Source organism: Athene cunicularia, assembly GCF_003259725.1.
Source record: "Athene cunicularia isolate RWA chromosome 7 unlocalized genomic scaffold, athCun1 chr7_part1, whole genome shotgun sequence".
NCBI lineage: Eukaryota > Metazoa > Chordata > Aves > Strigiformes > Strigidae > Athene > Athene cunicularia.
Genome location: NW_020799107.1, coordinates 31,397,662 through 31,424,619, shown reverse-complemented (window position 1 = coordinate 31,424,619; position 26,958 = coordinate 31,397,662). Strand labels below are relative to the sequence as shown.

General features: G+C 37.7%; 1 protein-coding gene across 1 annotated transcript in view; it reads right to left on the bottom strand.

Moving 5' to 3' along the window:
* THSD7B (thrombospondin type 1 domain containing 7B) overlaps positions 1–26,958 on the bottom strand; it is a 363,825-nt gene that overhangs the window by 118,567 nt on the left and 218,300 nt on the right. Inside the window, exons 10-13 of the mRNA XM_026852525.1 lie at positions 26,605–26,839; positions 23,910–24,025; positions 17,477–17,609; positions 16,330–16,433 (exon numbers count right to left, since the gene is read on the bottom strand). Of these exons, the coding sequence (XP_026708326.1) occupies positions 16,330–16,433; positions 17,477–17,609; positions 23,910–24,025; positions 26,605–26,839 (588 nt within the window). The remainder of the gene's footprint in view (positions 1–16,329; positions 16,434–17,476; positions 17,610–23,909; positions 24,026–26,604; positions 26,840–26,958) is intronic.

Here is a 26,958-nt window from a genome sequence, read left to right as displayed (position 1 = left end):
TAATTTACTTGGTTATTTTACATAGACACAACACTTCTACGTAAATACATACACAAAATCCATTTCTTGTAGGTTTATATACATATATGCCATTCCTGGTTTTGGTTTGGGTTTTTTTGGGTTTTTTTTGTGGGTTGTTTTTTTTTTTTTTGTTAGATGCAGGGTTAAGTCTATACAGGTTTATTAAGAAACTTTCTCAAGGAAGCTTCACCAAGAACAGTTTTTAAAAGTCAATAAAACTACTTATCCTTTAGTTTCAGTAAAATGCAAGAAGAACATACTGTAGATTTAGATTACTAAGTATCAGTACTTTTGATTTACTTACATTTTCAACACAAAGACAGGCAATTCCCATATATAACTTCATTCCAGAGCTGTGACCTTGACTTTTACCAAAAGTTCAATTGCAGGGATATTTTTTTGAGGCAAGAAGGAGGAAGAAAGGAGTTCTCACAGATAAGATAATGAACTGTCCAATGCACCTTATGAAATACTACTGTTTCAAATAGACGCTCTGATTTAATATGTGTTGACAGTCGATTCAAAAATGATGACTAGGTCATTATGTAGCACGCTGGCTACAAACCTTGAATTACTTATTTGTTTATCTCATAACGTATTAGGTGTGTGAAGCAATGACATCCCCACAGTCTTCCATGTAAGCATCAAAAGTAACAGAACGATATTAAATAAAATACCACATACCAAAAGTGTATGACTAACAATCAATGGAAAACTGGAATTTGTCAAAAGGTAACGAAAAAAGGTATTGAAAAATATTATTGGTAAAGTTACTGATTACACCAAGATAAAATGAAAAGTTGTTCTCTAGTTGTTGAAAATAATAAAGGAATGCACAAAATGGCTATTTTAACTATTAACCCACTGTCCTAAGTACTCATACAACTGCAAAAATACAGCAAAGCTTAAAAAAAACACCCCAAACCACAAGATTATCTCTCCTGGATGTTATGAGATTTGTGTTCCCACATAAACTATAAACACAGAAAATAATCTCTTTTTTGTCTCAACTTAATAAATACAGCAAGGTTTTTTTTCAGCAAAAAAAGATGAGCTATCAATACTGATATGCCTGGTATCAATAAATGAGAAGTCTTGATGAGACTACAAGGTTTTCCAGTACAGTAAACACACACACAAAAAAAGCAGAGATTCATATTATTCTTTGCACAGATTCTTGTATTCTACATCATCCAATATAACAGAAGTCCATTTCACGCTGCTATATAAAATTATTCTAGAAAAATAAAGTGGATGCTGGAGGTAGGAACACGGGTTACGTTTAAGTTAAGACACAAGATTGACAATCCTCTGCCAGCAAAAGAATGAGCAAAGATTGTGAAGAAGTGAGGAAATGCTTAACCCTTTAATGTTTCAAACACTTATCTTTTTATCATATACGTTTAAAATACAGTTCTATATACTTTCCATTATGATTACAGTGGGACTCCTCAGTAACAACCCCAAACGTGTTATACATAACCACCTTTCAAAATCAAATTATCCTTTATTAACACGGTATCTGCTACACCTACAAAAATACTGAATAAGTGGAAAACAACAGACACCTGCTGCCAATATTAAACTACTCTTTTCAGGGGAAACAAAGAAATGGGACCTGCTTTTTCTCCCCCACAAGAAGGCTGCCTAATGTATCTTGTCCCAGCACTGCCAGAGGCGTTGCCTGATGATGCATCCACATCCCTCTCCTGAGCCGTGACGGCTGCTCCATCATCTTTCACAATAAGGTTACACTTACTCAACAAGTCTTAAAAAACAGACTGAAAATGCTTACACAGTTATCACATTTAATATGTATTTTTGAGTGAAACCTTGTTGTAGCCAATATTTAACATGTGAATTCACATGACGGGAATAGTAACATAAAGGAGTATATTCTGGGAGGACTTGCAAATGATGGTGACATGCTTTATTTTATCCACAAATTATACACCTCTTCAGTCTTGGGGCTAGTCTATAGAGAACAACTGACCCACTGAATGCCCAGCTGGTGATTAAAAGGGAAAGGAACATGTGTGTTATGCTGGGAAAAGAACCTCAAATGAAATGAGCTAGTGAGCAAGCAGGAGGAGATCATCCACACCACTTCATCTGGTGCTACAAGAATGCAGAACGGCTCAGAAAGTATTGCCAATTCATTCACCGCTTTTTGGTGAATTTGGTAAAATCTGGTCTGTTGGGTGGGGACAAAGTAAACTCTACTCAGCCAGACTGTAAGCCATGAGGAGGAACCAATGGAGAACATCAGGGAGGAGAGCAGGCTGAAGGAGGATTCTAATTACATGTCACAACAGCTGGGATGGCCAGGTAGACGAATACATTCATATAAATATATTTGCATTAAAGCTAAGTAAGTTGTCCTGGAAGTCTGGGCTGGTAGAAAATTGAAGAAAGGTGCAATTCAGAAAAAAGATAAACACCAAGGTGAAAGCTCTCCTATTAGGGAATGGGCACAACCATGGCAGGGATAAACTGGAGAGATCAGCTAAACTCAGTCAAAAGCTATTCACTGCCCTTGGATAAAAAAAAAAAAAAGGCAGAAACTAGGTCAAGTTCCTGAGGAATAGCAGAAAATTGCAGCACAAGGATGCAAAAATCAGAATTAGCAATGGGCATTATAGGTAACAAAAGATCCTCCTGAAAACGTGGTAAAAAATAGACACTCTGCAATCTCCCACCCAAAAACTGGCCCAGGCTTGCACCACCCTTCACTGAGTGCATCAGCTGCAATCCCAGGAGTGTTACAGTTAGCAGTTAAAAAAAGGCAAAACCTCAGGCCTCTCAGTCCTCTTTCAGGGAAAGGGCTATCAAGGATAAGCCAGCTATTTTGAAATTGTGTGTCCTAATGAATCGTGCACATGCATAGAAACCTATCCTGATGTGTCACGAAATTAGCATCTTTGAGACCTCATGGAGGAAGTGCAACTTACCAGCAAACACTCTGCTTATCCATATAACAGCTCTATTTATTTCTGGTTTTTATTTAAGATGAGGGGTATGGAAATAGAGGCTCATCAGCATATTTTTGACTTGCACAAAAATGTTGGAACAAATAATTATGCCACAGATAACAACTACCACAGATAACAAAACAAAAAAAGGAAGGAAGTTAAATGCATCAACTTTCTTTCTGTGATAGATTGATAGACTCTGGAAAAGGTAACAAAGAACAGCAGCCTCATTTTAGAATAGCTTGTTTCCTTGAGGATAAAAATCCTAAAAATGCTCAGCACCGTGAATCCTAAATGACATTCAAGTGACTTTCTTAACAATTAAATTACGTTGCATCAAAAAGCACATGCCTTTAGCAGTTTGATTTGTCTGTGTACCCTCTAACCATGTGTAACTGGGTAAGCAAAGACTGGGAGGAGCTGCCATAAAAACATATAGTAAGCTTAGCAATAAAGAAAACCTCTGAAACGGAATAAAGCTTTTTGCTTTATGATTATCTCAGGATCTGATTCACCACTGTTTTATTACTGACTTTTGTTATTGTATCTGAATACAATTTGATTTTATGAGATCTTAAATATTACCTTTATAAACATTTCATGGGATGTTGACTCTATCAGCAAATTGCTTATTTGCTTATTGTATCTGTTCATTGATGCCACTGCAATAGCTTATTTTTGCATTAACTTCTTTGTTGAGTCTAGTTTATCTTCTGAGAAAATCCTGGGATGGAATTTTTAATAAGAAACTCTCTCAAAAAAAGAAAAAGATATAACTGTAACTGCTAAAGACATTTTCCCTTACAGTATTCTGTTTGCAGTATAATTCTATCAGGGAATTTATGCCAGTCACCATGAGATTTCAAGAAAGTACTTTGTTTCTCATTTAATCAATATGATTTGAGCAACCCAGAAAGATTTTTAAATAGCAGGCTAAATTCTGTACACACCTCCTGCAACTTTACCTGAGTTGCAGACTTTTGCTCAATAAATGCTTCTCCATGCAATCATTTCTTTTGCTTCCACCATTCTTCCTGTGCAAACTTAACACCAGTAAAAACCTGTGGCTGATTTCCATCTATACAACACATTATCTTCTTTTCAAGTAATGGAAGATGATGATGGCTGCACTGTGAGAAAATGCAACAGGATCACTGTGCTCCCCTGATCAACCTAGTTGGCAGTTTAGCACTAATTTGTATACCCATCACTACTACCCATCACATGAACGTTTACATTCCACAAAGAACATACTCAAATTTTACTGAACTAAGGCCAAAGAATTCAGCATATTTAACTTGTGGAAACACATCAGATTATTATTTCACTCATAGTAAATATTTAATACTTGCAAAACCACTGGACCAACTGCAAATTGCTAATATGTTTCATGATTATTAGGTTTGCCACTTGGAAACACCAGCTCTCAGGGTCAAAAGAAATTCTGTAACCCTTCTAAATTTCTTTCATGGTTACTTTCAATATTTACATTCACCTGTGAAATTCATCTCACTAGGAAAGACAGGCATCTTTCAAAGTCTTCAGATAAGAGAATTTAAGCAGAGACATATTTTTCCCGGTTTCTCATCAAAGCACTTAAAATTGGAAAGTTTATGCTTTCATACCAGATTTGCAGAATATTTACATTTAAATAAGCTTAAAAAGGGGCAAGATACATGATCTAAAAACAAAAATGAATAAAAATCAGCCATTTTCCTATAAATGCTACAATTAATCATTATGATGAACAGATAGAAAGCAATCCATCTCATCATAACAGAGCTGATGTAGCTTTTCCTTTCATATACTACAGAAGTTAATTATTATGAGCAGATGTGCTTAGATTACATGAAAATTTATATTCCATGAAACTAGGCACTGAAGATATGTATTTATTTTAAAGCACAAATGTATTCCCTGTTTGTTTGGAGGTTTGCTCACATGCAACTTCACTGGCAATGTAGCCTACACAAAACCCACCCATCTTGCAGGCAGTGATCTTTATGTGCTCCACTAACCAGTCATTTCAGAGCAGTACTGAAAAAACACCTGGTGGTCAAGGCAACTTCTCACAAAGACGGTGTGTCTGATTTGCCCCACAAATTCCCCTGTGTGCCCCAAACAACGTCTGCCATGACCACATCTCATGCTCAGGGGGTTAAACTGAAGAGCCAAATCCCTCAGACTCTCTCAAGAGTTCATGTCTGCGCATAGCTGCTCAGTTCTGCAGACCAATTTCCACTTGATTTTCTCAAATATTGTTAATAAGTACCTATTATTAAGATGTCCTCCCAGAGCATAAGGAATAAAATAAGCCAGCAGCAAAGGCTCGTGGTCAGGAAGGGCAGAGGCTGTGGAAGCCCATATATTCCTATCACACAGCAGTGGTTGGGAGTGCTGCCCTCTCACGTCACACATCCCCTGAGGATGTGCTGATCTACTTCACTCTGAATTAAACAAATGCTGAAGTAGATGGCCTTCGACAAGCCTATTACATTTTAATAGGTTGGTTAGATTCCCTCATACTGCACAGCTCTAGTTCAGGCGTTTCCTTTGCCTACACAAAGGCCAGAACAAAAAACAAAGACATAGAAAGTTAATATCCAAAAGACAGTAGAAAAGAGATAACTCAAAGAAATTTCAATCACCTTGGGGCACATATCAAAGAAAACAAATATACAATTGCAAGACTGAAACTTCAGTGAACTGTCAAGAAGGAACAATAGTACTGACCAGAACAGCGGTAAAAAGTAACATTTGCTACAAGGCTCCAAGATCCAGATTTGACATTACAAAATACCCTACTTCGGGAAAATTCTGTCAAATATCAGAATATATTATTCCAAACTTTCCTTATTTCACAAAGCCAATATCAGCAATCCTTTAACAAATGATGCACGCACCAGGCAAAACCAGCAGCTGCCAGGAAAAAAATTGACTTTAGAAAAATCTTTGTTAGAAGGTGACTTCTTTTTTTTTATTACTATCTATTGCCATCAAAGTACAGAGATGGCTTTCTTGTGTAGTAATTTTATTCCAGTGGAATTCCAATTTTTTGGATGAAGTTTCTCTTGATTTATTATAATATAAAGAAGATGGAATCTTCTCCTGAGTCTTTTGAGAAGCAAATCAATGACAGTACTGTTAATGAAAGGGAAGAAGGGGTGTTTCCAACAGGAAAACTTCTCAGAATTATTACTGCTGCAATCATCAGACTGGTTTAGAAAGTGCTAAACACACTGCTCAGTATTTTTAATATTTCTGAACATATTTAGAAATGGTGCCAACAGAAGAGAGCACCGCTGGACATGTAAAGCAAATGTAATACTGACCATTTCAGTTACCTGATGTATTCGCACAAGTGCAAGCGCTCCATAAGTATCCCCGTCACTTCCAGTTACTCTAATGTCACTTTAGTGCACCCATTTGAAAGAAAGATGCAGGGAATTTTGAAAGATAGTTTGAGACAAGATGATTCATTTGTTCTGAAATTGAAAACTCATGTCTAAAACCTCTACTGCAGACATAAAGCTATTGGAGTAACATAAATATACAAATTCAGATTCAACGAACATGACATCAGGATCCCTTTTGCATTTTTGTGGCATGTCACATTTAACAAATCTTGTGCCTGAAGATTTATAGTAAGCCACACTGATGAGCTCTGCCATTTAGGATGCTAACTCATGTTGAGTATTAGTGCTTAATCATTCAAAGAAACCTGACTCAATAATTCCCAATAAGAAGTCCTTTCTAACTAATGTAAAATAAAGGAAAATGAAAACTGCAACTTTTACCAAGCTCCTCTGAAGGAAATTCTTCAGGCAGTCCAAACCTTAGTAGTCTGACAATGAATAATATCTGCTATAAATCAAACTCTGCTCTCCCTTCAGCATCTCCCTTTTTCCTTTCACTAACAGTTGGCTTTGTTTGTTTGCTGGGGTTTTGGTTGTTTTTTTTCGGGGGGGGGTGCAAGTGGCCAAAAAACTGAGTGTCCTTTAATATTCCAATGGTGCAAGCAGCATCAGCATTTCAACCCAGAACTGAACATTTCTTGAGCTAGGTAAAATAAATATCAAACTAAGCTCCTTTGGTAGTAACATACTGTAAGAATAAGTGACGAGACTTTATCTTTCCAGTTAGTGACTCCGGAATTTCTCACAATTTGGTATTCCACTTGACTGAGACCATTAAGGACAGGGAATAGGTTATTCCAGTGAAGACTGAGAAAACCTCTCTAGTGTTTTCCCAACAACTTATAGTAGAAAAGCTTTTTAATAAATTTGCTCATTTTTGGTCATGCTTCAAGGTTTCCTGTTTAAAGTGTTGATTTGAAGAAAAGTTCTCCTTAAGGCCATTTTCCAGAGAACCTGGATCTTATCCTGCTCAGCTCAGATGAATTTTTAACGATTTCCCTATGAACCACAGCAGCTTTGGCATGAATTACCTCTGGATTTGTAAACAGCACAACAGTGACAAGCAGGAAATTAAAATTTTATAAAAGCAAAAGTAGATCTAAATCAGCACAGAACGGGACTGCCTGCAACAGGGAGAGGTGAACGAGAGGAACACACAAGTGTTATATAAAATAGCAAACAAAAAAGGAGACCAACGGGACTCAAATGTCTCAAGAAGAAAGAATGATTCAATTGAATTGAAAACCATCAAGAAGCTAAAATAGTTTACTTGCTGCAGGGTTAACTCATCGAACTGAGGTATGCCAGACACAGTCAGAGGCCAAAAGATTAGGGAGAACATGAAGAAATCAGGTATTTTTATAGCTAGTTACAGTGACAGTTACACGAGCTTATATAAAACATTAAGGATTATAAACCCTCCTGTTTCAGGTTCTAAGTCAACAAAACACAGAGTTTTAGGATGAAATGGCTCCTGTACTTCTCATAAGGATCACACGAGGCTGTGTGATCAGGTCTACCTGCAACGCACCCATGGCCACAGAAAAGATCTCTGTTATAGCTTATAACATCCTCTGCACAAAGCATGAAACATGACCACCCAGGCCTATTATTCACATAATAAAAATTTCTGAAGATTTGTATGGAAATTCTGAATCAACTGTTCATAACTAGGATTTTAAATCACTGGAAGTTGGTGCTAAAAACAAATCATAATTGGAAGGGCCTGTCTTCAGTTTGAGAGAGAGATTGCTCTTCATTAAGTCTCTCATTACGTCTTTCATCCTCCTGAATAAGTCTCAGCAGAGTTTGGTCCTCTCTGGACCTCTTTCATCTACTATACTCTGTTTAATGACAATCCATCATTCAAAAAAGGACCCCAAAAATGACTTTCACCAATGATAGTTGCTTAGATCATACAGACTACACACTAGATGAAAGAAATCTTAGGAGGACCAAAGAGAGCTGAACTTAATCAGAGGGATGAAAGACAAAATGAAAATCTATCTACCCTTACATTTAAAAAGGAGTTTCCTTCAGATAAGATGATCTCAACTCTCTCTCTGTACCTGTTAAATATGGTGTGAGTACTGTCAGATCATTTGGGACTTTTATGATTGAGATGCTCTAGCAATTCCTGTAAATTGTACACATTTGAATGGTGCTGTCTTTGACTTTGAGGTGATCAGGCCATTTCCTATTGATCTAAAACCTTCTTTCCCCCCTTCTTCCCTCCTTCTTCCTAATCAAGGCAGAATACATAGCCTGGAAAGCTTTGATGTTCCTCTGCTTTACTTCTCATTATTTTGATCTTTTAACAATCCCTCTATTGGTACACGCTTGCAGTATACATTTTCAGTGTTCATGCCTTCTGGCTTCAAAAGACTTTTCTACTTGATCACGACATTTATTTTTTTTTTTCCTCCCAGAAAACAAATGCTCTGTGTGGTACTAAAATGTTGATATTTCTTTTGTTTATCAGATAGGAACAGCATATAGTTGAGCTAGAAAGCCTGCTTATTTCCTTCAACTGAGTGGAATATACTGTCCTGTTTTTGAAGGAAATCAAATACACGTAATTTATCTGATGCAGTCTTCATCATCTTTATTTTATGGAAAGTCTACAGATTACTGAGTTGCCTTTGGATAAAATGTTGCACTGTAGATTGCTGTCAGGACAAATTCTCTAAGAGTCTCCTCAATTTTTATGTTGCTGGCATAAGGCTACAGTGACAGAAATGAGCTGGAGTCTCTCTTGCTATTAGTTAGCATCTATAAAGTAATGTCATGCCAATTCTCCTACTGCCTATGAAATACTCTTACAGCAGCTATACCTGAGGTGGAAGCCAGGCCAGACCCAGACTGAAATATATTAGCACTGTTTTAAGCGTCTTGTGATGCCTGCTGACACCTCCCATGAAAAAAGGAGGATAGTCCACCATCACTCTTTTGTGAACAACCCGTCACTGGAAAATCAGTATCAATCTTTCTTCCCCTTGTCCTATCAACTAAGACCCAAGGAAAGAAAAATTGGTCTACAGGAACACATTACCTGGAGATCAGTGGGATGTAATACAATACGAGGACGAATTTCCATTCCCCAGAACAGCACCCAGCCACAGAGTCATGCACATATTTACATAGACAATTCTACTATGCCACCAGATTTTAAGAAACTGGCTCAGGATGATTTCTACACAAGCAGGTGATTTTATTTCTTATAAATTAAACAGCAGTAATCTCAAAAGCAGCCAGGAAATGCTCAGAGCCATTGATCCATCACACCTCACATAGCCTCATTTGTCCCATCCTCTCTCCTCCTGCTCTTGGTCAATTCTAATGTTCCAAAACCGAAATAAATCCCACTGAAAATCTGTCTGGAAGATTATATCTTTCTCATTCCACTGGTGCAGGAAAGGTTAAGAATGTATACATGTATACATGATATGAGTATTGTATTTTTGTCTCCTTCCTTGTTTTCCCCTTTGTGAAACGCTGTCACACATTTTTGCATGAAGCTAATCTACTGTCAAATCCACAATTAAACCCAGGCTTTGAGAAGTAATTTAAAGATCAAAGCCTACAGGTAAACTGGTATAAATTAGATATAAACAATCCAGACTCATGTAATAAAACATCTATACCGCAGTGATAATGCTCCCCAACTCCCATGCACAGATATTCATAGTTCACCAAGAATAAAGCTAGGTATTTAATGTAGAATCAAGAATAAAGTTTCATTAAGTTCAAGATATTTTAATTCTTTCACTGATATTCACTACAGCTTAGACTCCTAAATACCTAATTTCTTTATGTTAATGAAATTTGGGAATTTTGAAAAAAGGTTCCTAATCTATTCTAAATTTATTGGCAAACCAGGAATTAGAATTACTCAAAGTTTTGATGTTTTTATTTGACATTGTTTGTCATTATTTACAGTGGCAGAAAGTGTTATGCAACAAAAATAAAATAGAGGATTAACTGTTGAAATATCCTGTTTTAGAAATGAAAAGAATAAATTTCAGGAACTTTGAGATCAGAAGAAAAACGTAAGAAATACATGATTTTATAACGGGGGGGGTTTTACAACAGTATAATGCTACTCACGTGCAGTCCATAACTCTTAATTCCAGACTTACCTCTACAGTACCACTGCCCACCTTTGTACATAGTGCAAGTGCTGCACATTTTTTTCTTTAATGAAAATGTCACTTTTCTGATTTCGGAGCATGCTCAAATTTATCCAGCATGTATTTTTGACCTGTTCTTCAAAGCACTAACAATCTGTAATTACCCAGATGTGTTACAGATGTACTCTCTATCTCATCAGACACAGTGCTAGTGAAAACACTGAAGACAGTCAGGAGTATGTGTGCCCCGCAGGAAGCCATCTGAAATGGCCTTCCTGGTTGACAGCAAATAACTGGTAACAGAGCTTTGAATGTGTTTTTTAACAAACTGCACAACCACCTCACCCTGAATTTCTCTAGGTCATACTTTCTTATTGCACATGGGAGACTGTCACGTGGGACTGGACTCAGTGTCCTCCTCAAGTCAAGAGAGTATTATTTGTGCTGCTTTCCACTTACTTTATTGCCTAACTGCCAGCCCACTGCCTCGTCAAGGAAAGAAATCAGATTATCAAGAACAAATAATGGTAAATCAATTCTAGTTTAGTTGTTTCTTATCACCTTATTACTCTCCATGTGTTTATAAGCTAAAAATTGCATTATCAGTGACAAGAAAATAACGATACAGATAACAGGTACTTTATGAATTTGCAGTATGATATGGAGTGGCTACATCAGGAAAGTGTTGGCAAAGCCCCGGGCAGACATGGCTGATAACAGACTGAGGCTCTCCATCCTGAAATGGCAACCCCTGAACTCAAATCCCCATCCTAGAGAGACTTCGTTTCACAAACTTTCCTTTCAAACCTATCACAAACAAGACTCAGCTCCTGTCCTCACCCTGGTAATTATGTTTTCCCTCAGCTATTTGCTACCACTGCCACCAGCTGCCAGACCATGACACTGTTTGGGACCACTCAAGTAGAGCTTATTGTGCTCCCAGTCTGTGTCCCTGCAACCACTCAGACTAACATCATCAGCACAAACACTGACAAACCTAATGAACCCTCAGCAGCACTCAGAATAAGGCTCAAGGTGCCATTGTCCTACCAGCAAAGTTAATATTGGAGGGAGCTACTGATGACAGGTAAGCCACTATCAGCTGGACAGATTTATACACAGGACTGCACTGTAAAGCACTGCTCATAAAACACCACCATCTAACTGAAGCAGTCCGTGTCTTCGCCACGTTTACTATCATGAATGTATTCATTGTAAACTTTAGGTTATCACATAGCCTCTAGCCCATAAATTTTAAGAGGATTCTAATATGTACCTCCTGAAATTGGTAATTCTGTGCAAAAGCATTCTGAAACTCAAATTACAATGAATGCATCTGTTAATTTAGCTAATCAGCAGTTATATTAACTACCTACAAAACAGGGAATAAACACTGTTGGGTGACTATCTTATGAGCAAAAGAAGTGGTAACACTGATGCTTTTTTGATAGCATGTCTCATTATAAATAGGTTACCATAAAATAATTTCAGCAGAAACAGCAGTAATGTATATGGCCATTACTGCGTTACAGACTGACAATACATGAGATAATACAGCTAAAGGATGCCTGCTTGAAATATTTTTGTAGATGCGGTGTTAACAGGCAATACCAAATTAATTCTTTCATCTTGCTTAGTGTGAAACACAACTTAGTCACTAATTTATTAAAAATTATGTTTGTGATCACAGTTCTGCCTATGTAAGATTTTACTAGAACCATCACTACATTTAGACACACTCAGAGAACTTAGATAGCAGATTATTATCATTTTTGTTCTCATAAGTTTTTAATCGCATCTCACTCTAAAACCTCTCTTGACTGCAATATCCCTATAGCTATCAGGAAGCTCCAGAGCAGGAGCCAGAAACCTGCAATGAAGGAGACAGGAATCTTAAATTGCTTGAATCTGGTGCTGCCTGCATTCTACTATTTCACTGTCAATTCATACATCAACTTTTCAACGAAATGGATTATATTTAACACCAACCATCTTAGCAGAATCCACGTGGTGTGAATTTACAACCCGGTTAAGGATGGAAAGAAATACATCATACATGGTCTGATAGTAGAGCATACCAACAGAAATATTCTACTGAGATGCCCGATGAGGCTATGCAGTACTGATCCACCCTGTGACCTCAGGTGAGCCAGGGAGAGCAGGCTTCTCCAAAAACAAGGAATAGTTCTCATTACTGCATTGGTGGGTTTGCTGTTGTTTTCCTGTAAATAAATCAGTAAATCTCTCTATAAGAATATTTGCTGCTCTGTGTCACAGCATTTCTGTATTCTTGCGATGGGGAGCTACAGCTCTGAGATGGACTTACTGTCTCGTTAATGGGGGGGAGATATGGTCAGATCCCCCAGATGAATCACAGTTAAGAAGTGGCAGGAGCAGGAGAAATAAGACATGACATGTTCCATTGCTGCAGCTTCTCCTTGCTTTTGGAAAGTAACTACTTTTTTCATAACAATGTTGTCAGTGTATTTCCAAGACTCGTTTTTAAAGCAGAGTCTCATTACATCAGTCTAGTCTTTAATACATGTCTATTTACTTTATCAATGGCTTTTGAAGCAGCCTTCAAAGACACTTGCTTAAAACAGGCTTTCCATCCACTAATTAAACCTTAACAATCCCTTGTAATGAGCAACACACTTTCCCCCAAAAAATGTAAATGTCTAAATGCTCATGTGTTCAGTGCTCATGTCAGCACTGAAGGGAGAGGTCATTTCTGAAGGATCCTCCATCACAGACATCAGAGAACAGTAAAGTCACTGAAGAGCATCCGAAGCAGAAGCAATTTTCTCACAGTCTTGACACCTTCTAGTAAATTAGTCACTTGTCGAGGAAAATGACAGCTATGTAGTAATAGAAAAGCTTGTAAAGCTCTTCATTTACTGTTAGAAATGTTGTCTATGTCCCTGTCAAGCAACAGTAACATCCCCACCCTGTTTTATTCTCAAGTGCCCTATCTCAGGCGCTTTTTGCAAATCATGCCTTAATGAAGTTTAAATAACAACGATATTTCTTAATTCTAAACACTACCTTTCCCTTACCTGCATGATTGTTTTCTGAATAAGTTAGTCCACTGAAGCTGATGTACAAAATGAAAGGCTATTGTAATTAGTGTAATATCATTTCAAGATAAAGCCATGAAAACTGCAGCTTCAGATAGCTGTCATCTCTTTGGCTATTCTGATCATTATTCACAGACAAATTCTGATATCTTCTGCACGTTACATAGTACATTTAAGTGCAATTTCACTGAAAACACTCATGGAACAAGATCTGTAAGTATCTCTCTCGGAATCTAGCCTAGAGAAAGAATGCAGCTTGAAAGTAATTTCAGACTTAATTTTCCCTCAGCACAGTCATCGTTCTAAATAGGTACACACAAACATATGCCTTCTTTCTTTAGAAATAATTTATATGAATTCAATGTCCTTATATAATTGGCTAAATATGACAGCCACTGAAAACTGAAATCCTCCTATTTACATGGCAGTCAGGATGCAGACAGCAAACGAAAAAAAATTCTAAAAATGGAGGCTTTAAGGAACAGTGAGACGATTATCTTCAGTGGTAAAATGATAATTGCTGTTACATGGTAAAAAAGAAATTGGGCAAATTCATATAAATGCTCTTTGGAGAATAAGCACTTACTGGCTAAAGACACTGACACATTATGCAAACTAATTACTGTGTGGAGTGGTGGTGATACCTCGAATGCAAACTCATTTATAGGATGCCTGAATATCGCAGGAAAGCATCTATCTGTAACACCCCTGATGGCACAGATCCCCCTAAAGAGACCCACCGAACCATACAATATGACAGAATGGAAAGGGCCTCTGAAGGTCCAATGCCTGCTCTAAGCAGAACTGATCTCAAAGTTAGAAAAGGCTACTCAAGATCTTATTCATTTGAGTTTTCAGTAACTCCAATTAATCTACAATCTCTCCAGGCAATCTGGAAATTTCTCTCACTACAGCCTATGATAGTTATCTGCTGTTATTTCACTGCACATCTCTGGAAAGAGTGTGGCTTCATCTTCTTGTGAACCCCACTCCCATTAGACACTTCTACAGACTGAACAAGCCCAAATCCCCACCCTCACCTCAGTATCTCCAAAGACCCCTTTCATGGTGAAGAATGGAAGGATCAGAAGTCCTCCAGAGTCAAGGTCTACAAGCTGAAGAGACCCTGCAAGGTGTATTAGCAACACCACCCCTAGCTAAATGGGTACTCCCTGGTGATGCAGTGACAGAGCACCTCTTCACACGTGCTAGCTGCTCTTGCAGAGTTCAAGTAGCAGCAAGGTGAGGTGTTAACAGCAGCTTTATCAAAGTTTCCCTTACTAAACACTTTTACAGCTAAGATACAGAATTGCTGAAAATCCTGCAGCTTGTTTTTCAGAAGCAATATGGTTGGAGTTAGCAGCTTGGCTTTAGCTCCCCTCTCCATGGAGATCACTCCCCTTCCTCGTAAGAAATATCTTGAAAATCTTTTTCCATGGGTTTCATCTAAGAACTCATTTTCCTGAAACCACACTTATCCTCAGTAATACCTAGTAGATTGGTTCTATCACTACATGTAATTATGAAAACCAAAGCTGTTACAAAAACCACAGTTAATTATAAAAAAATTAACGTGGCACTGAAACAAATCTTGCTTAAACCCATCAGGCTATGAGATTCCTTTTCCATTATTACCTCAGAACATCACATAGCCTATGTAATTGTTGGAGGACTCTCCACAGAGTAAAAATAAGCAGGATACTCTTCTATTATCCTTCGAATTCTATCAGAGTAAGATTAATACAAAGTTCATGCACCTACTGGAGCACAGAGATTACAATCCCTTCACACAGAGATTGAGGAATACATTTTAGGACATCTCAATTTACAGAGCTCTCTTTGAAAACCTTGTGGAAAGGCCTGTGGTCAAAACCCAGTTAAAGATATTTACTCCTTTGAGGTTTAGTTTAAAACACATTTCTTCTTTCAGATACAGCCCACATGCTGTCAGGGCTTTTCTTTTTTTTCCTTTGTTTCCAGATTATATAAGAAATTCACTTCATCTTTAAAGAATAGTTTCTACCCTTGTGAAGGAGTAAATTATTATGTCAGGTTTCTTCAGTTAACATACCTGTATAGTAATTTTTTTTCAATAAAAATAACCTTTTGTTAAAGGTTTCATTAGATGTCCCAGGAGACTGATAACAGTCAAATCTCCAGCTACCTGCAGGAACCACTACAGACTGAGCACATACTCTGAACAGTGAAATTCTTCACAACACTTTTGTTCAGACAATGGGATCACTGTATTTTCCAAGCATTTAATCATGCCAAGGGCAGGAGCCCAAAGCCTTTACTCACACTGAATTTTTTTCAATAGTCTTAATGAAAATCAGGCCTCGGGCAAATTATTAGTAAAATTTAAAATCATGAGGAAATTATCCTTTCCATTTTTAGCACCAAGAATGGATTACATCATAGAGGCCTATAGATAGATAGTTTTTTTAAAGCCCACATGCTTCATCCTTAGGCAGAAGAGCAGCTTCCTGTAAAAATAGCAGAATACCAAGCATAAATCCCCTCCTATACTCCAAGCATACTATCATGCTACTGGTACTTTAACATCCAGCACAGCAGCAAAACCATACAAAAACACTTCTAGGTGCTTCAGTACCTTAGTTTCCAAATTAGCTACTGTAAAAGAGTAAAGACCCTACCTCAACGCCACACCCCAACACCTTAAATACTTGGAGGCTGCATGGAGAAAGCTTACCCCTTGACTGCAAGCCGCGTCCACATGCCTCATTGTGTCCCGGCACCCCCTGTCTCACTGAATCTGGCACCAGCACACAGTGACTCCAGCGGTGGGTCTTCCACCTGCAAGAGGAAGAGGTTAACAATCAAGTGGTTAAAACTGGAAAACAGTTAACATGTCCAGGCAAAAAATTCAGTTACGAATTATGATATACTATAGAGACTTAAGGAAAAATAGAGTCAAAAAGCTGTAATTACTCCTGAAATAAGTGTTGTGAACTGAAATCCAGATAGAAGTTCATCTTCTAGGAAGCTGCATCATCCTCCAACAATATTTCCCCTTCTCATTTTTGAAAGGCATGGTTAAAAGTTCCATAAAATAGACAGGAAACCTCTTCAATGGGCTTTGAAATCAGGCTCTCCTCCTGCAAGCCCGTTCTCATACAACTGCTGCAGTTCTCAATCTGCTTTGTATGCTAGGATGTGAGCAGTGAGGAACATGAGAAAGCAGCTTTCCACAGCGCTCGGTGGTACAGAGCCAGGCAGAGCTGAGTGGTGTGACTGCCGCTTTGGTATCACCTTTGGTTCCCCACTCTGCTCCAAGACCACGTCCCACAGGACGTGTGGGCTGGAGACTTCTAGGCAAAGATATAGTGCTTTTCTATTTACTAATATTTTATAACAGATGGGTCACAGGATATTAATGAAGAGTGGTGAGTAATTGCCCTGTTGTACTATTTGTCTAATCTGAATTTTTTAAAGTGAATATTATTCACTGGAGTGAGTATCAGGGGAAAAGCCAGGAATTTCTGCAATAAGCATACAATTACAATTAAAGCAGTTGAATGCTTGTGGTCCTAAAATAGCTTACATTGACTTTTAGATACACTGAGCAGGGAGTTCCCACTAAGCTTCCTTAAACACATCAAACCCTGAGGTTACCATTTGTAGGAGCTGTGCCTAGTGGTGCTTGTTCTGATAATGCCAGATCTCCAATTTGAACTTTACTTTGACACATTTTGCAAAGGTACAGTATTCGTTCATAACTGCACTTTCCAATATTATGTTGTTTACTGGTGAAAATTGTGGAGGAGAATTGCACAAGTCATTTCTGGAGAAGTGGACACCCACTAGCAAGAGACTGATTCCAAGCTAACACCTTTTACCTGTACACTGGACAGATGGGAATATCTTCACATTCTCTTTCCTCATACAAGGTATCTGGGCATGCCTGTCCCCCATTGGCAGCATCCTGAATGATAATCCTATACCGGGACTGCTTAACTGCAGTGGCATTGCCTATAAAATAAAGAAAAAAATTGCCTTCCAGACACAGCTGGCACCTCAGTTTAGTGATCTAGCTGTCTTAGTTAAAAAAAAAAATGCTTTATGTTTCATTCATATTTTGAAATTATGAGCACTCTGGCACTACACAAAGAAGGGAAGGAATGATACTTTAGATCAAGAGCTACCATTACTTTTACTTTAAAAATGCTAGTAGTTCAACAGAACAACACCTGAAAGGTTGATATATCAACAGCCTAAGAGTTGCATCAAAAAATGTCTATTTAATAGAACATCAAATCAGACAAGAAAACAAGTATGAGCAAATACTTTAAAAAAACTGAACAGGACAAAAGAATGAAACCCAAAAAAAACTAAACTGTTATAATGGAAGGCTTTATTTCTGAAAACACATTCTGGTGGTCTCCGGCTGCTACCAGTAACCCATCTTTATGTGTACAGAAATTTTAGATTATAACTTCCTGATAGGAAAACCATTGTAACCAACAGAGGCTAACTCTCTACTTAACCTGAGTCGATGCAAGATCAATCCATCTAGAAACACAGTTCACAAGATCTACGGTACAGAATGCAGCACGAAAGACAAGGATAAGATTTATCTATATATCTACAGCTAAAACAAATACAATGTGGTAAGTACAAACTGAGAGCTGGTTTAACCATCATGTATGGCATCAGTACTCTTTGGGTACTGTATTCATGCTTCAAAAACAGATGCTAGAAAACTGAAGAGGGATCTCAGCAGAACTGCATAAAGGATTCCAGACCAGGCAAACATCTTTTAATAACAGAATTCATGAAATTTGTCCTAGAGAGGAAAGTGGTGTTTAAATTAGTCCACTTATGAATATTATTTTTCCAACTGAAGGCCAAGGCTGCAGTAGGAAGATTACAGTGCATTAGAGTAGAAGGAAAACTTAAGAAAAGTCACACCATGAACACAAAGTACAAGCACAGACCCAGTAAAAATGGTTGGCTCTAAAAATATCAAGTTATACAAGCCTTCACTCACACACATGTGAGATCACCGCAAAGGGACTTTGGACCTGGCAGGCGGTTGCTCATCCCAGCTGCTACCCTGAGGCAGGGTAAGTGCATCCAGGGCAATCCTCCTCCTGCTTCATTAACAGCCACTACCTGAGGCAGCTCCACAGCTTCCGACAGTGCCCTTTCAGATGCCTGACACAGTGCTTGTAAAGCCTCACATAGAGCTTTTTCTTAAAATCTAGCCCAAGTCATCGCTCCTGTGTATTAAGCTAAACCCTTTTTATCTTCTGTCCACTAGATGTAAAAAAAAAGTTTATCCCTATCATCTGACACATAACCTTCATTAAATTTCAAGGGCTTTTATCCACTCTAAGTCTTTCCCACTCTAAAGTAAGCAAACCCATTTTTTCGTAGGTCCTATTCAATCACCGCTCATTGCCCAAGGAATCTCACCTGCAGCCACACCAGTGCACAGTATAGACACACCTGTGGTGTTCTATATACAACACGCCCATGAGTTTGACAAGCCCAATATGGAGTTTTAGCATTTCAGATTGCCGTCTTTCATTCATCTTGTGGTCCATTGTATTCAGACATGCTTGAGACAGTACTGATGTCTTTATTTCCCATTCTGGTTTTGTGCAATCAATTCTTCCTTCCCAAGTCACATCTTGAGAAATTTCTCAATTATTTCAGTATTATTTAATATATTGTCTATTGTGTTTGCTACCTCTTTCAACTCTGCACCATTCACTAATGTTATTATTCAGGCACGCAAGCTGTTCAGACAACTATCACATAGAATTGGGGCAAGAAGAGCTTTCTGTAGGACTCCTCTTGGCTTATGTTCCAGTGCAAACATGAGTAGTGGACATCTACCAGCCAACTGATTGGAAGCAGCTTTGCAGAGAGGCCGCAGGAGTCCTGATGGACAAGCTGACCATGAGGCCACAATGTGTCTTTGCAGCAAAGGGCCACGACATCCTGGACTGCATTAGGAAGAACATCACCAGCTGGCTGAGGGACCTCTACTCAGCACTGGTGAGACAACTGGGTGACATGTCCAGTCCTGGGCTCCCCAGGAGAAGGAGGACATGGGCACACTGCAGTGAATCATTGAAAGGTCACAAAGACTGTTCAAGGACTGGAACATCTGACACACAGGAAGAGATGAGGAAAGCTGGGACTCTTCAGCCTGGACTGGAGAGGGCTCACGGGGTCTTATCAATGTGTACTGATACCTGATGGCAGGCAGTAAAGGAGACTGAGAAAGACTCTTTTCACAGTGATATCCACTGTGAGATTTTTCAAGCAGCTGAGTACCCATTTAACAGTGATTTAATTCAAGTCACTGTTCCTCAGCTTCCTGATAAAAGTTTAATGTGTCAAAAATCTCCCATTTCCCTTAATTAAAGCAGCTATGTTCTCAAAAAAAAAAAAAAAAAAAAAAAAAAAAAAGAGAGAGATTAAATTTTTTGGGAACAATTTGTTCTCAGTAAATCCATACTGGCTAGTTTATTAGAATCTGATTCTGGAAATGTTTCTATCTTGAGTAATACCTTGTTCTTGTGGTTTTCTGCATATCAAAGTTAGGATGAGTAATCTTCAATTTCCTTGACCTTTTATTTTTTTTGGCAGGGGACAGAGCGAGAGGTAGGATGTTGGTTAGTTTGGTTTGTCTTGGTGTTAGTGAGTTTTAGTTAGCTCCTCAGGACTTAGCAATTTCTTACCCAGCAGATAGTCACTAGATGCTCTAGCCTTACTTTATTGCTTCGTTCTCTATTCAAACAGTCGTACTGACATGGGAACAGCTCATTTATGGAAATACTTATTCTTTAGTCCGTTCCTCTCCTGGCTTCAGACAGGAAACAACGGCAGCAATTGCACATTCTGCACGTTGTTTCCTTCATTTTTCAAAGTAATGGACATATCTTTCATTCAGTTCCCCTTACTTTTAATCCATTTATGTAATTCTTGTTCTATAATATCCTCCTATAGCTTCATTTGCATTCTCAATTTCTTGTTTCTAATTTTTGTGAAACAATTTGACAATCAAAAATGAAACAAGTTTTTGAACTACTCAATGAGAAAAGATTAAGAAAGGGCTTCTCTAGCTGCATTTGATATTTTCTCTTCATGGTCTGAAGCTTGAACATGCAAGTCATATACAGACCCACACATGCTCCCCTGTGCTACTGGTTTGCTATTATAATAGTTTCAGAATAGAAAGTATAGTCCAGTAGGCTTCAGCCCTTCTTACAGTCTTTCTTGGTAACTTCCAGGTCTTCTACACTCCTGCCTGTATAGAACATGTTCCCAAGAGGTGTAGCTACCAATTCACTCAGTTTGTTGAAGTCTATCTTATTTTAAAATGTCTTGCTGATATTGCCATCCTTCCATTCTCCTAAGAATCATGAACTCTATCACTTTGTGATGATTTTCATTCAAATTATCTACCACCATTAGAATTTTAGCCATTTGCTTCCTATTAATCAGTACCAAATCTAAATGAGCTTTCCACAGTAATTTTCTCCACCTCAAGAAACTAAATTATCCTCAACATTTATTGCACATTACTCAAACCCCATTTTCAAAATTGAATTTTCTCATTGGCTTTTCTATGGCATTCCTTACAAATGTTAATGAACATAATTTTTATATTTCATTTAAAATTGCTATAGCCTGATTTTCCAGAGTATTAGCGTTATGTAGGACTTTCCTTTTAAAGCTGAACTTCAACTGATTTCAAGTATGGCTATGATGGCCTGCCCTCCTGAAAAAATCAAGCCTCAGGATCTCAAGACCATCTCAACTTTCTGTGTCCTTGACTTTGCCACTCAGATAAAGCTGTTTGAGAATTTTGGGGGTGCTTTACCTCTGCTTCCACTCCCACCTCCCTGTCCCACCAGTCTCCAGTGTCCTCTCCTCACACAGAGCCATATGACTCCTGTCAATTCACTCTTCTCATTCCTCTCTTGCTCTTGGATCTTTCCTTCCTCTGCATTTCACCCCCAGGGCTTCCCCAGTAGTCTGTCCCAGGTTCAGAAAGGTGTATCACCATTCCCAGGCAAGGGACAAAATCTGTTCACTACTGTAGAGTGTGCTATATCTGGTCCAGGTTTTATGGGAAACATTCAGCTTCATAATCTTTGCTCCTGACCAGATGGAAAGGCAGTCTGGTCAACACAAGACTGAGCACACAAATGGGCAGACTCTCCAGGATTTTAGTCACCAAAATCAGAGCTGTCTCCAGTATTTTTGTGCAGATAAGGGCTTTTGAAGGGCTAATTCTTTAACTTTGACCAACTCTGATTGTTTTTGAGAACTGGAAGTGGCAGATCCTTGACAGAAACCTTCTGACACAAGGTAGAGGTCATTGGAATTTCTTATCGTGGCACGTCATGCATTTTATCTGCTTTTACCCCATTTCATCTCAAATCTGATTTAAGGCATGTGGGAATAAATAGGACAGTTACTACCTAACATTTCATGTAAACTTGTACAGAGAACTAAGCAACAGTGAAATTTCTAACCTTCCCCCTGGACAACCAATGCCCAGGGAGGAGAGGCACTTATAGGTACCATCTATTCTCAGGAGGAAGATGAAAAATGTTATTTATTGTCAGGTGTTTGCTTTTTTTACTCTCCCTGTTTTAAATCTATGCTGACAGACCAGAGAGCACATCACCCATGCTGAAAGCAGTTACCTTCCGAGGACACCTTCACCACCAGGAAAGCGGGTGACAGAGGAGAGTCTACATGCTGTTCATCCAAACCATTTCATATTCTGAAACCTCTATATTGATTCTTTGATTCTTGTTTCAATTCATCCTCAAAGACCCATTAAAACAGATATATTGTAGATGACTGCAGTAGACAGTTGTCACCTTTAAGTATCTGAAATGGCAGAAAATTGATAACTTGCAACAACCTCCCTGTTCCTGCCTCACCAACAGGTGTTTGGATTCAATTGCACTTCTTTTGTGAATTATGTTGTCCATCCATCTGTTATTGCCCTAAGTTCACCGCTGTCTACACTTCTGAGGTATGAGATAATCCTTCGGCAGAAGACAGCTGGTTGTCTGATGACATTTAAATGTAGGGAAAATGTCAGCTTTTTTATTGTTAGATAGTAAAGTTGGACGCATTTTCTCAGATAAACTACAAACAGCTTAACTGGTGAAGTTCTGTGTAGAGCTGATTTAGTGACTGCTTGTTTGTCTAAGCTCTGTTCTTATGCTGGTACACATTTAATTTTAAATCTGCCAGGCAATACCTGTTCCTCCTTGATCTGCTTAGTAATTCACCATCTGTATATTGTTTTCATTAAATACAACTTTTCTATTAAAAAAAAAAAAAAAAACTAACAACTCACATATGTATAGTAGTTTTGAAATTTCATTATCGTGCTGAGGTTTTAATTGTGCAATGTGAATTAAAAAAAAAATAATCTTGCAATGCAGCCATATCAATAACAGATTTAGCAAAAAGCAAATACCCCCACCTAAGAAGATTTAATTTAGAATTATATTAAAATGATAACACTGCCAAGGAGGTTAAATAATTAATTTCTTCTCATTTTAATTGTAGACTATTATTTAATAAACAAAGTAATTTACCAGGTAATTTATTCTACTTCTTCATAGGCAGCTCATTTAAAATCTAAAAATAAATTGCTAATTAAAACAGGAGTCACTGTTTTAGAAAGCAACTCATTTTTCTGTAAAATCTAACAAGGACTATGCTAGAGCATCCACTGAGAACCTTTGAAAGGCAAGGAAGCGATCAACAATAATGAAATATTCTGATAAGGCTTTCATCTGAACAATTAATGAAACACATAAATTTTGTCACAAAAAACAACACTAGATCATTATAAAGGAACTTTGCTAAACAGTGTCCAAAAGCTAACCGGCTAGATCAAAGAAACGTGTGGTCCTTGAAAAATCACAAAGCGTAGGAGTTATTTACACAACCCTACATGTACATCTAGGTTGGTCAAGAGAAATTAATTTCACATAATGTAGCAATTCCAAGTATAAGCACACAACACTGGGACCTTGAACCTATGACTCTGAAGGCAGACGTCCAGAAGGAATTTATTCCAGAGAGAACTTACATCTCTGAATCTGCTCATGAGGATCCCACCCCTTACTAACAGCATCAGTGTCAACAACACCATGTCCAAAACTCATTCAAATGAATGCCCTAAAAATTATTACACTGATATAAACTACAACCACCACATATTTCTAAGCCAATTCTCTAATTTTTCCCCCAAATTCTGACCTCTTCTTAAAGGCTTACCAGACTGACATGTTGTTGGGCAGCGAGTCCACTCGCTGAAAGGTGTAACAACACAGTCTTTCTTGCAGAGGAGGAGACATGGCCGCACCGTCTCAGGTCTGATGGACTCTGGACATCTATCAATCAAAACACAAAGATAAAATATAATAAAAAATTAAAACTACAGGGAACCATTTTACTCCTAAAACTCTCACAGGGCTGTAAGCATAATGCCATACCAAAGACATCACTCCTGGTCACAGGTAAGCCTCATTTATCTTCTCCTTTGCACTCGTGTAACCCAACCAAATTTAGTTCACTTCAAAGATTAAAAAATATTAATAATAATTTTTAAATGTGGAGATTGGATTGATGACTACAACCTAAATGTAAATCTGTCTATAACACCTAAAAACCAAAGCTTACTGAAGCAAACCAGACATATTTATTGCTGAAGAAAGTGAGAAGTTATGTCTATAAAGTACTCCTGTTTTAACAAAACATGCAACAGCCTTCAAACCACTTGCAACTGTGTGTAAGGATTGATGTGATATTCTTCCACTTTCAATCCCTAGGAAACACAAAAATAGCTTAAAGTGTGATAGTTTAATAGCTTTCATTGAGGCCTTGATTGTTATTTTAAAAGTTGTACAACATAGTAGAGTAAGAGCAGCTCTGTGATTTTTTTTATTCATTTCGAAATCCTAAATGAAAAATATGTCATGCATAGTCTAATAAAAAGTTTCAGACACAGACAGTTATAATATATAAAAATTCAAAGGGTGAAAAAGGGACAATTGTCTGGGATCAGGCAGATCATGCATTTTAAGTGGGGGGACAAAGAGAATTACTCTTTTTTAATTTATATTCATTTCTAGTAGAAAGATCACTCAAAAATACTTAGCAATGCACGCAACCCAAAATGATCCATTTTGAAAGAGGAACATGCCACTAAACCTTAGCAGGAAAGAAAACAGACCTTCAAGTCGCGATTCCATTACTGAGATAGTAATAAGATACTTAGAGGTATCATTTAAAAAAAAATAAATACAAAGATATGTCTTCTAATTAAGCATGATTATCCTAAAGGGCAGATTTCTGTTATCTAAGAGAAGACGTTGAAATCTTTTTCTTTGAAAATTTTACTTTTAATTGGCTTTCTGTGCCTTGCATCTTCTTTGGATACAGTGTGATTTTTCCTCATGAAATCAAGAAAAATGCAGAATACAAAACAGAACAGTATGCCAACATGCACATTATTTATTTACTTAAAGTATTCCAATTTTGAAGCCGTATTAACAGTAGACTTTCACCACAGCAGTTCTAAAGCCAACATTACTTTGGGTCAGTTTTCATCAACTCGGAGATAAAACAGAATATAACCACAGCTGGTGCCCATGGCGAGGAGGGCTGCCCTCCGCCCCAGCACCAGACTGGTCGAGACCTTCCCAGACAGAAATGAGGTAATATTTAATTCTCAAACACAGAGGTTTTATTCCTTCACTTAAAACCATCTTCCTAAAAACTTCCAGATGTCTAAGACTTTTATTTTTAAGATAATTATCACCGTAAGAACAATTCACAGTGCAGCAGTAAAACAATTTCAGTAAGAAGCTCTTTTAAGGACTCAGCAGTCCTTTTCGATCCAGCCACTTCCATTACATGAGGAACACTGAAGCTACCACACCAAAACCAAGGAGAGACCCTTTCTGAAGTCCCCAGTAAGTAGATTTCTTCTTTTGGCAGGATTTTTCCACCACTGAAACTCTGTTTTTCCTTCAAGTACTTAAGTATTTACTTAACCTCTTTAGTTCCATTTCCCCTTACACCATCTCAAAAGTGGAAGGGGCAAACATTTAGACATTATATAGCTCTATAAATAGTATGTTTCATTAGGCAAAGTTACAGCATATCAGTGGATTCTAGATATAGATGAATATTAAATTTCTTTCCTTTTATTTAATTAATCCATTAACCTCAAGAATTTTAATTAACTTTACTGAAATCAACACAGTCTGCTTATACGAACAGGACTGGTTTGAGAACTACAGTAAAAAATTAAACTCCATTGTAAGTCTCTAGACTCATTAACAGTGCAAAAAGTAATTAGCAATGACTTGATTTTTTGATATTAGGGAAAACATCTGTGCTACTTATTTTCCCCATTTAGTAAAGCAAAGCAAAATTCAGAATATTTCTACCGTAGAATATATAGTTTTTTCATGTTGGTATTACACTATAGAAGGTATATGAATCAACTGAATGATACAGATCACACATATGATTCTGCCTTATTGTTGTGTAATATAATGCAAACTTGAATTATTTTTATTATATTAGAGCATTGTTAATAATGTATTGATGAGCATTATATTCAGATGCACTTTATATTTTCGTCACACCTGACCTTCAGGAAAAATATTTGCAGAAATCTGTAAATTAGATTAACAGACGAGCCACAGAAAAAAAAAAAAAAGAAAATATACTCTACTAAAAACATGCATTTTACTTGGATTTACAAAGAAAATTAAAAATGGGCTAGCTATTTATTTTTGTTACATATTAGCACCCCGTTCATAGTAGTGATGGAGTAGTAGCTGGAGAATTAATCATGAACGGAAATTATTTTCAAAGCTGCAGGTTCTCTACACCAGCTGAAAATGCCTTCATAAATAATGTAACTACAAATAATCACTAATATGATTTCTTTACATACCGTTTAGGTGTGACCTGGCCAGAACTGCTCTTCATGCAGAAGACTTTCCTTGTCTGTATGCCCACTCCACAAGTGGCTTCTCTGCTCCAATTAATGGTCGCGTTGAGCGCAGTTACCAGCACATCTTCAGAGCAAGGGCTCCAGGGAGAAGTTTCCCAGAAAAAATGTGCACACGGGTGATCATTACAGGCACGGTGCTCCTGCAGGGCTTGGTCAGGGGGACAGGCTTTTCCACCTGGAAAGAGTCAAGAGAACACCATGTTTTATCTTATGGTGTGTGGCAAAAGGAAGACATAAAAAAAGAACTATAAAAGTTAGGTTTGCTTAATATCTTCTCCCCTCTTCCTGTCTCTT